General features: G+C 33.9%; 1 protein-coding gene across 2 annotated transcripts in view; it reads right to left on the minus strand.

The window, feature by feature from the left end:
• The window catches only part of PHKB (phosphorylase kinase, beta), a 183133-nt gene that overhangs the window by 147548 nt on the left and 23470 nt on the right, over window positions 1–12115 (minus strand). For both annotated transcript variants that reach the window (XM_008578695.1, XM_008578694.1), the window contains 3 exons: window positions 7259–7348; window positions 5296–5434; window positions 2377–2476 (listed from right to left, as the gene is read on the minus strand). In XM_008578695.1, coding sequence (XP_008576917.1) covers window positions 2377–2476; window positions 5296–5434; window positions 7259–7348 — 329 coding nt within the window. The remainder of the gene's footprint in view (window positions 1–2376; window positions 2477–5295; window positions 5435–7258; window positions 7349–12115) is intronic.

The following is a 12115-nucleotide window of genomic DNA, read 5'->3' on the forward strand; positions in this document are numbered from 1 at the left end:
TGGGAATCAAGAAAGATTATAACAATGAAAATGCTTTAATATTTGTAAAACATCTTTTACTCCTAAGAACATCAGAACCCAGCATTTTGTGGTATGTATGTCTACCCAACATGATCCATACCTTCTTATAAATCACATTTATTTTAATGGTCCACCATCATAGCCACATAAGGAAAGATATGCCAATCCTTTATAATTTGAGGAATTTAAGACAGTTTAAGTCACATTCAAGCTGTACAAGTATTTAAAAGAAAACATAATTGTGATGACTAGTTAGTAAGGTTGAATAATATTTAGAAAAAGGCCATTAGCAATTGGCTAACCATGCCAGGAAGAAAAAAAACTTTAAGCTATTACATCATTGCCTTCCTTCTGATAAACAATTCTAATTTAAGTCTGTCAGCTTGTTAAGCAGACACATGAAATTCATAGTTCTCACAACGTTTCCTAGAGAGAAAAGTTAAATTCATAAAGATATTAGGCATTCCTAATATGATACATGTGAAATATCTCACACTTAGGAAAATAACTTTAATCACAATTACATCAATACAACACAAAACACACTGGTTTAATTCTAGTATGTCAATATATGACATACTAATATTTCAAGCATCTGGATAACCTTCACAATAATGATTTGCAAAGTCAAATCTCTGTAGATAAATTACAGTTTGTCATATACATATGTATTATCAGCTTGTGAATAAATTTACTTTTTTCTTGCCATATTCCGGTGGCAGAATATAAATGATTTTTCTTTTTTTTTAGTTTTGACTTCAAATCTTAAGATTTGCTATCACTTGCTTTTATCTTTTTAAGCATAAATTAAAACTTATGATTAAAAACAAACAAAATACTAAGTGATCAAAATTGCCCGCATGGTTACTGGTGTGCACCTTTGCTAAAATGCAAAAGTTGGAAACATATCTGAAGCACATGGTCTAGAAGGGAGAGGGAATAATACTAATGATAACAATAAATATTTACCATATGCTCACCTGGTACCAGCCCCTGTACTGGGTGCTTTCAATACATTATTTCTTAATCCTTACAAGAACCCAATGAGGGCGGTACTACTAATACCCATATTTTTTTTACAGATGAAAAAAATTAAGGCACACAGAAATCAAATAATTTGTCCAACATCACACAGCTAGTGACAGACCATTAACCAGTCCATTAGTTTATGCTGATTGTCCAGAAAAGAGTTAACGTAATAGTCCTGAGAATGCTGTCCTTAGACAAGACTGTTTGTAAGGCTGACACTTGGCTGGTAATGTGGGAACTTGGATTTTGGGAAGGTTATCACCATTCCTTCATGAGTGGCTCACTATGCCTACTGTTTATACATACAACGAAGTTTATGATACACATCTGGTTTCCTTCTAGGAGTCTGGAATATTGGTAAGCACGAGGGAAAGGGTACCTACATGACCAGCCACCAATAAAACCTTGGGCAATAAAAATCTTGAGCCTATAATGAGCTTCCCTAGTAGACAACATTTTACATGCATTGTCATGATTAGTTGCTAGGGGAATTAAGTGCATCTATGTGACCCCACTGGGAAAGGACTCTTGGAAGCTGGCGCCTGGTTTCCTCCAGACTGTGCCGCACCTTTTCCCCTTGTTGATTATACTTTGTTTCCTTTCATTGTGATAAACCATAGCCATGACTATAATTATCTGCTGAGTCACATGAGTCCTCCTAGTGAACCACCAAACCTGAGGGTGATTTTGGGGACCCATGACACACTGATGTACATATATGGACATGTACCGTATTAGGACCTGGGATCAGAGAGATGTAGGAAAGTAGAGGGAATAGTACATTATATTTGCATAGAGCCTTAAAGTTTAAAGAATGCTGTTATGTATATTACTTTCTTTAATTTCTACATAACCCTGTAAAGTTCATCATTTTCTAAGCCTATAATTCCTGGCCCATTTGTCTGAGAATAAATGAAATATTATATTTTTAAACTAAAATTCACTTAAGCCAGAGCAATTCACATGTCCAAAAGTAATTTTGACAGGGATTTTCCTTAAGTAATGTAATATTGGTTGGAGTTACAGGCATTTGTGAAGTTCCTGAGAAACTGGGTCTTTATGAAGCAAACACCAGATGCAAAACACAAACAAATTCAAGTCTAAATAACAATTCTCAGTCACCTCTCATTTAAGATGTTCCTTCAATTTCAGGATTTCGAATCCCTGGGCTGGAAAGGTAAAGGCTGTTCTAACCTATCTAGACTGCCCTAGGATGTGACTTTCCCTTTTTAAAGTACATTATTCTTCAGAAGATGCTATTGGTATACTGGTTAATTAATCCCACAGAACGATGTGAGAATTCCAGTCCACACCACAGTGTCTTACCTTATCGGCCTGACGCATATAGCAGTAGAGAATCCCTCTCATACATTTTATAGCAGAGTGCTCCAGTTCATGGGTCCTTCCCTTGTCATCATCAATGCGCCTGGGTGAGAGAGATAACTCATGAAACAAATTGGAAATGCATTTAAAAAGGAAGCAGAGCTTTTGATAATTAAGTATTTAACTATCTGGCTAATCCTGTGTTCTGGCGACGTCTACTAATTCTGTCACAGTGAAACTCCATTTTCCCAGCAGATGTGGAAACACTGCAATAAAAAAAAAAAATCCTATGATGAAAGTTGTAGGGATTTTTCCTTCTTTTAAGGAAATAAGCCTTATAAATAGCATATAATATTTTCTATAATGATCTGGCTGAAACTTTAAAGGATATTTCTACATTGGAAAAAAATCCACCAAAACATTTTTTAAATTCACTGTTATAGAGTAGAGGCAATTTTTAATATCTATCCTTTTAGGTTATGGAATGGAGACTTGGATTTAAGGAAGCATGGGTAAAGGTACAAGTATGCCTTCTTTGCGCTGCCATGTGCTTAATACTGCCAGGGCAGGCACTTTAATCATAATCAAGGATGCTTTCAACTAAACACACATTCTTTATCATACATGATATATTTTAGCATAAAATTTTTATATTCTCAGGTCTTATTTTAAAATCAATTGACCATAGTTAATATCTCCCTTGCTTTTAAAAATAAAGAACAAAATAAAACTAAAAACAATTAAATTAGAAAATAAAAATAAAGAATAGCTAAAATCTATTTAAACTAGGTTTAGACATTCTTTCTTTCTATAGCTTGCTTTTTAATTCTAGATCAGTGACTTTCAAAAGGTGTATGAGAGTTGGTAACACACACCTTCTGAAAATCACTATTGAAAAATAAAAGTGATCACTATTGAAAAATAAAAAATTCCATTGTTTCACTTAATCTTAAGTAAAATATCTAGTGATCATTCTCACTTGATTAAAAAGTATCACTTTTTTCCTTTAAAAGTATACTATAATTACCTCCTACTCCAATCTCATAGGTCTCATACACCACTACTGGAAGGAAAGATTACTGTAACATACTATGGCAAATGTTAGTAAAAAGTAAATTATTCATTAGCACATCATTCCTCCTTATTCATGCAGGCACTGCAGTACAATAACATGATTTAGCTCGATACAGCATTCCCTGCCCACCCCCCTCCAACATCAGACACAAGTGTTTTAATACAGGCAAATTCTACATAGTGTGCCCAGCAAAGTAAGGACTTTAAATTCTCTATCAGATGTTAGAAGTTTTTTGGGAAAAGATTAATGTCTGACTTTTGTCCATATGCTGCCTGTATTCCTGTCTTTTTTTAAAGCAATTTCTCCCCAACATTTTATTTAGAAAAATTTCAAATCTACAAAAAAACTAAAATGATGCTACAATGAATAAATCTTTTACTCTTCATCTAGATTCACTAGATGCATTCTCTAATTATAATTTTTTTCTTCACTATTTGAAAGTAAGCTACAAATATCATGACTCTTCACCCCTGCACACTTCAGAAGTAACTAAAAAACAAGGAGATTCTCCTACAAAATCATAGTACCACTATTATACCCGCAGAATTTAATACTGGTATTATATTCTTTAATACACAGTCTAGACTCAAATTTATTGAATTATCTCCAAAATGTACTTTATAGTATATTTTTTATGCATGATCCAATCAAGGATCATATATTATATTTGATTGTCATATTTCTTTAGTCTCTCTTAATCTAGCCATCCTCATACCTATTTCCTAACCTTCTATGATACCTTCATTTTTTAAGACTCCAGGCAAGTTGTCTTATAAGAAGACATAGTCCAGCTTTGTCTGATTGTTTATTCATGTGTAATCACATGTTAGACATTTTGGTAAGAAGTTAGCATGCTTGATGCGTACTTTCCATTGCACCGAATCAGGAGGTACCTAATGTCAGTCTGTCCCATTACTGGCTTACCCACTTGGTTGAGGTGCTATTGATGCTCCCTATACTCCTAAGACCAGTACCAGCTTTACATTTAATAAAGCTATATTGTACTTAAATAGAATATGTAAGGACATGCTTTTAGTGATATTAGCACACAAGTGTGCTAAAGATGACGACTTCATAATATCTCAGTATTTGATTTTCTTTTAAAAACCTGACACATCAATGATTTACAATAGATGAATCACATTCCTGTGGAACATACAATTTTTAAATCTGAAATACTCACGTGGGTCACTTTCAGAAAATTAATATTCAGAAACAATCTTAATAATCTTAATTATGGTTAGAATGTATTACTGACTACGTGCCAAGATCCATGTTTGGTGTTTTCTGTGCATAATGAATTAAAGAAGAAATTTTGAATTGTGAAACAATTCTTTTTTTTTAACTTTATAAAATAATAATTTGACTTACCACCAGATTTAATAACTGATACCTCAATTAAGTGCACTGGGAAAAACACTAAACAGGAAAAAGAAAAATCAGAGACCTGGCTCTGGCTCCATCATTACCTAGTTGTATAATTTTTAACAAACATGTTAACTGCTCCGGGTGCTAATTTTAGCATCTGCAAAATTCAATCACCATTAATTCCCTCTATGATTGAAACTAATTAACTCAATGAGAATGGGAAGGTAGTTCATTCTGCCAAAGACTAATGCTGATTTACAAACCTAGAGACACAAAATTTTGGTCACAAAGTCATAAAATGTTAGAACTGGTCTTATGTAATCCCTTAAATGAAAAGATTTAGAGGCCTAAAAAGGGACATGAGGGACTTATATGTCACACAATAAGCAGAGCTCAAAGATAGCCATTCAATTTGTCTTAGACCTACAAAACCCTACTATCTAGACTTGGAGTTACTAGGAGAGTACAAACCAGCTCACCTGTATGCAAGAGCCAAAGCCCAGGCCCCAGCAGCGCAGTACAGGCTGTCTTGGATCTTGGCTTTCTGATCACCACCACACGTTTTAGTGGGAAAGAGACCTGTAGTTGGACTTTGATACTGCAGCAATGTTGATTTGACTACAATTGAAGATAAGACAAAGAATGAATTGTAAGCCAGCCATTTTTCTTGGGCCGTCTTAATCCTTTTTCGTTTCGTCATCCCACTTCTGACAATTTAGTTGTTTCTAAACTTAGCTATAGGATAAAACTTTTGAAGGTGTGGAAACAACTTCATGTTGTTCCAGCCTAAGTGAGAATACACCCTGCATTAAGGGGTCTTTCAGTTTTGAGGAAAGGACTCAGCTAATCAGGACTTTAAAAGTCTTTACCATATCCTGGTTAATGTCAATATATGTTATAAGTCTTATGAAGACAATATCATGTACAGAAAAGAAAAAGATCAACCAAAATACTGAGCATAATATTTTTAAACAATCAGTTCAATAATACCACAAAAAGTAGCATACATTTGCTAAATCACAAAGCCAACTCAACTGCTTTAAGTAAATTATCATCAACTTGCAAAGGGAATAAAGATCATGGAACAGGCCAGAATCCTGCATTTCACTGATGACTAATTTGCGCCTGGTCTTCAGAAGAGTGTGTTTATTTTACTTATTACATACATCGTACAGGTTAGGAATATGTTTAATATTTCAATACTAAATCCCATCCTTATATAACAGGGAAACAGCAGCAAGTTTGTGAACATTTTACTTAAGTAGAAGGTCTAAAATTAATATTTTATTATCTTTAATAAAAAAGTCCTAAAGCAGGAAAACTAAAATTAAATTTCCTAAAAGCTATTTTATTCTTGTCTAACTATAAATGGATGACTAATGTTTTTCCTAAAATACATGAAATTAATCTATTCTTGATTGGTTTATGTCAACTACTGTTTAGGATAGTTTTTCAAAGGTCTGAAACACTCTGGTCCTTCACTGCAATTAAAGAATTAAAATTTCTTTTTCTTTTTCTCCGACTAAATTGATCTTATCATAATCACTTCTTTAAGAATACCAGGGTATTTATTATTTTTCCTGGAGTAAAGAACTGGGTCCTTGCAGTCAAAAGTAAGCAAGTGACATATCTTTAAAAAATGTAATTAGTTCTCTTTATCTAGTTATTGCTACAAAGATAATAATAAGGGTAACATAAGAATGTATTCCAGAATCTTGACCAAAATAAGTTGAATTAAAATTTTACAAGAGACTGAAATAGACAAAAAATCCATATCTTAAGGGGAGACAAAGCAAATTTTATATTATTTGCCATACTTGGACAAGTAAGTGTCACAAGAAGCAAACTGACAAGAAAATAAATAAGTATTCCCATTTATAGTGTGATTAAGGGAGGAGTCCGACACATACATATCCCACACACAGCATATCTTTAATGCTTATTCACTTTAAAAACAAGGTTTGCCAGGTTGATCCCGGAAAAGGAAAATAAAACAGACAGAAACCCAATGACCTGATATTATAATAACAACCTAAGATTCCTCTTGTATCTCAATAAATTTAGAAATGGATACAAAAAGTTCAGGACTACCTGGGAGATATGTATAGGTAAATAAATAAGTTGATACTTGTATGAAATATTTGTGTATTAATCAAGAAACATCCTAAATTTCTCAAATCTGGTAATGTTTAAGAAGGTTAAAAAAACACAGAAGATATTGGTAACAGTTTTAAAATTATTCAAGGGCCAGATATAACCTGCTGGATTCCTTTTATAGATCCAGTATTGATGTGCAATTGGAATAATCGCTTAAGCACTGAAACTACTCCAACATCCAAATGATAGAACAACATTATCCATATAATGTACACAATATAACTAGGGCAGGATAAATACTAATCATAGCTACCTAAGGACATGTTTTCTTCAGGTTTTGCTTACCAATTCTGTAATAATAATCCAATTTATCCCACAGAGTTTCATTATCAGGTCTTGGAAGATTAATGCTTTTAAGAGGTTCATAAACTGAGCCTAAAAGAAAAATAAAAACCCATCAAATTTAGTCATTTTTACCCAGATAACAGAGAAAAATTCTAATCAAATGAAGAAGCACTACTTAACAGTCTAATTTTCATTTTTATATGTGAAATACCATATTTCACAAAGTAAAACTTTTGCTGGGAGAAGGAGAGAGAAAAGCACCCTCGACAACAAGTATAGAAGAGCTCTAAATGTCATGAAATATTCCCACCCTCACCCCCAGCACTCAGTCCAACGCACTGAGGTGCATACTGGTCCTAACAAGTCAAATATCACTAATACTCACGTGGTAGTAACTAGCTCAGTAATTTCTAATTACTGAAAAATATATCTAATTATGTGCCCTTAAATCCAAACCTTATTCCTTAAGCGGATGATCCTTCAGGCAATTTTTTGGTCATTATCTCCAAAACCTTAAGGCTAAAAGGTAATGCTCAGATATTCCAAAGACATCTACTCCACGAATTTTCAGCTAGTTTTCATACTGAAATTCTTAAGCCTCCACGTTCTCCTAGGCAGATAATACTCTTTGCCTGATAACCTAGTCTATAAGCAGAGATCATTTCTACTTCTCAGCCATGAAAATTACTCCAAGGTGTTAGCAGAGCACACTGTTCAAAAGCTACCAAACCCACAATAATCATGATAATTTGCCACAAAATGGATATAGAAAATTGTTCACTTGACTAGTGCACTTTTCTCAACTGCTGACTGAAAGAAAGACATCTGAACCTTCAGCCATCAGACTAAGTACTGCCTCTCATTCTTTAAAAGCACTCAGAAATCATAAACATCTCAAGGTCACAATTAACTCACCTCTGGATTCAGGTAATGCATACCATACAGTCTAACGACATAGCACAAAAATGAACCTATAATTTACTTGGGGGGGGGATCATGTTGTCATGCATTAAGTTTCTGGAGAAACTTATGCTGAGTGAAATAAGCAAAGCACAGAGGGATAAATACTGCATGTGCTCACTCATATGTGGGAGCTAAAAGAGAAAGAAGGAAGGAAAGACCAGAGTAGTGCATTGTTCTTGTAGAGGGAGAAAACATTCCTTGGGCTACAAAGTGGAGAGGGGGGACAGGGGGAGGGGGAGGGAGGTTGGGGAAAATTGGGTGGGAGACATGGTGTATAAATGCAATTTCTGGTAATAGGTATGCTGCCAGTATGAAGCTGGCCCTCGCATCATGGGCACGAGGGATGACAATTAGCTTTGTATCTCATGAATATTCATAATAAAAAATAAATAAATAAAATTGAAAATAGAACTACAATATAATCCAGTAATCTTACTGCTGGGTATATATCCAAAGGAAATGAAATCAGTATGTCAAAAAGATATATGCACTCCCATGTTCATTGCGACATTATTTACAATATCCAAGATATGGAACCACCTAAATGAAAAAACAACAACAACAACAACAACAAAAACAAAAAGAAAATTAAAGCATTTACGCTAATAAAATTGCTATGTCTAGGGCCGGCCCGTGGCTCACTTGGGAGAGTGTCGTGCTGATAACACCAAGGCCACGGGTTTGGATCCCTATACAGGGATGGCCGGTTAGCTCACTGGGAGAGCATAGTGCTGACAACACCAAGTCAAGGGGTAAGATCCCCTCACTGGTCATCTTTTAAAAAAAAAAAAAAATTGCTATGTCTACTATGCTAGTTAAATACCAGGATACTGGGAATCCTTTTATGTTTAGGCAGATAGTAAACATTATGAGTGAAGTAAGGAAAGAACGTTCAGGCAACAGTTCCATTATCTTTTCTGGAAAAAGATGATTTGTGGATAAAAACAGGGAATAAGAAATGGCCTTCCCTGAGTGAAGAGAAGCTTTTCTAAAAAAGGCTTCATAATAGCACCAACTGAATGGCTTCATAGGGAAGAAAGGAGAGACCTATCAACATAGACAGGAGAGCAATCAGGACTACCTGCCTCCAGGAGGCAAGAGTCCAGACATGCCCTCTGCCTTACTAAATTCAATTAGCTCCAGGCAGGCATTATATATGGGTAGCCTGGCAGTAGGGAAGGAATAATATGGCCACTGCTAGTATATAAGGTACTAAGCTCTGGGACACTATACCCTCCTAGTGAAGTTGATCCACTAAAAAAGAAAATAGGTAAAAATAATCACAAGTTATAAATTGTGTATATTTACACAAAGATGAAAGGGGACATCTTTGTTGGAGTGGAAGAATTGTGGGTAATAACATTTCATTTTTATTTATATCTTCATTAGTAGAGCTTTATTTTGCTTTATATGCTAAAAATAAAATCACCAAAAGTTGAATATATATTTTCATTACAATTCGGTAAAAATACATGTATGTGCATAAAGATAAAGATAGAAATAGAACATGCAAAACTGAAACAAATCTGCATTACAATGGTAGGTGAATTGATTTTGAAAGACTTTTAATGATATTATATCATATTTCAGATTTGAAAAATCATTTTTAAAAGTGCTATCACATTTAAGACTAAATGGACTAAAATAATTCTATCATCCAATTTTTCTAAAAGAAAAATCACCAATGTTTTTTTAGATGCAACAATAAATAAAAGAAAAATCAGACTTCTGAAGAAAACACCTATTCAGTAAGAGGTAAAAGAGAAGACATTCAAAGTATAGCAGAAAAGTGTAAAAGTAAAAACATCTAATTCACTAAGAATCAATATTTTCTCATACCTTCCTGGATCTTCAAAGAAAGCCCCTGGTGAGCTAAGAATAGTTTGGGTAGCTAAATGTTGATATTTTGGTGCTCACCATTGTATTGCTTCTACGGTAACCGCAGAAAATTAAACAAGGATGTTCCACACAATTTATGGTGAGCAGTCCACAAATATGAAGTCAAAAGAAACGTTATCAATGGTAACATTTTAAACAAGAATTAGACATCAGAAAAACATCAATATAAATAAAAATATGGAGGAGAATGCAATTAATGGAGTGTGAAATGCCAAAGAAAATGAAAAAGATGCAAAATAACAGAAAACTAATAAATGATTAGGGTTCAAATTAAGATGAGTTTTTAAAATGTAATTTTTTCTTTTGTATGCGTTTCCCATTTAAATTATGTCTATATCCAAACACCACAAAGTAAAATAAAACTTTATCAGTTATCAAGTGTGTAAAATGAGTTTTAACATGTCGATCTAATTTTTTTTTTACCTGCAAATTCCGTTCATATTAGAAAAATATAATCTACATCTTCATTTCAGAACACACTATTGTCAAAGAGACACTGACGAAGAGCAATACAAGAGAACAAGAGGCAGAAGTTGTTACTGGAAAAGGAATAGTACAGCTTTGCCACAAAGTAGAAAAGGTCTATTTTCTATTAAAAATTAAAGGAGTTTCCTAAGACATTTCCAGGAGCCCAAAACAATATTAAGAAAGAGTATAAACTTAAAATTACACACTTTCTGAATTCTGCACTATAAACCATCAAAAGGTTTGCTGAGTATTATGGAGTAGCTCTTAAGAAATCAGAAATACTACTGGTAATTCAAATAGCAACCATTAAAAAAATTAAAAAAGATTTTATAAGATGAAATTCTAGGTGGAAAACTGATCAGCAAACCAGTACAACAGCAATAGTCTATTATTTTGGCATAATACTTTTTTATTATATGATTCAAAGCTCTTTAATACATACAAAAATGTTATTCATCAAGACTTTGATGATCCCTGAAGTTGCTTTATCATTTCTCCATATATAGGAACAGACTAAGATAAATACCATTGTTTATTCAAATACCATTATTTGTTCATTCAAATAATATATACAGTGTATGCATATGACTCTGTACCATACATAGAACAGGTTACCAAGCTTACAGTTTAGGGGTATTTTGGGAGCTGATGTGCAACCAACTCTGCATTCAGTGATGTCATGTAGAATTGACTAGTTGCGACAAAAACCACATGGTCAGGAAAGCCTAAAATATTTACTATCTGGCTCTTTATAGAAAAAATTTACCTACCCCAGTCTAAACTCCCAGAAGCAGTATTGAATTAAATAAGTATAATATTTACAAAATAGCAAACTGCATTTTTAAAAGGCTAAAACAATTCATATTCCTGCCAGAAATACGTGTTATATTCTTTTACAAGTTTTTCTAAACTGATACAAGTATAGTAGTATCTCACTTTTACTTAATTTTCATTTCCCATATGATGAGTTTGAGAATCTTTTCAAATAAGCCATTTGGATTTAGTCTTCTGAAAATTGTGTATACCGTTTTGCCATCTGCTATTGCACTGTTAGTCATTTTGCTATCAATTTCTAAGAGCTCTTTATATATTATATGTTACTATTTATCTAACATTTCCATTTCAAATATTCTCTCCTGAGCTTTCATTAGTATACTTATGTCAAATAGAAAAAAATTTTTAAGTTAAATACACCTATCTTTTCTTATTTGGTTTCGGTTTTCCTGTCTGTTTAAAATGATCTTTTACAACACTTATGTTATACATAAAGTTACCTCAATGTTCTGCCAAGTTTTTTATTATGTGAAAAAAATAAAGTTTTACACTTAGTTATTTGATCTATTGAGAATTTGTTTTCTAAACTGCTTTAAAAGTAAGTAGTGGGCCGGCCCGGTGGCGCACTGCTACAGTGCGCCGCTTGGGAGCGCGGCGGCGCTCCCGCCGAGGGTTCGGATCCCACATCCAGACCGGTTCCCGCTCACTGGCTGAGCGAGGGGCGGGGGCCACCCCCCGAGGGGCGGGTCCCTT

The sequence above is a fragment of the Galeopterus variegatus genome, unplaced genomic scaffold (genome assembly GCF_000696425.1).
Source record: "Galeopterus variegatus unplaced genomic scaffold, G_variegatus-3.0.2 Scaffold1747, whole genome shotgun sequence".
Classification (NCBI taxonomy): Eukaryota; Metazoa; Chordata; class Mammalia; order Dermoptera; family Cynocephalidae; genus Galeopterus; species Galeopterus variegatus.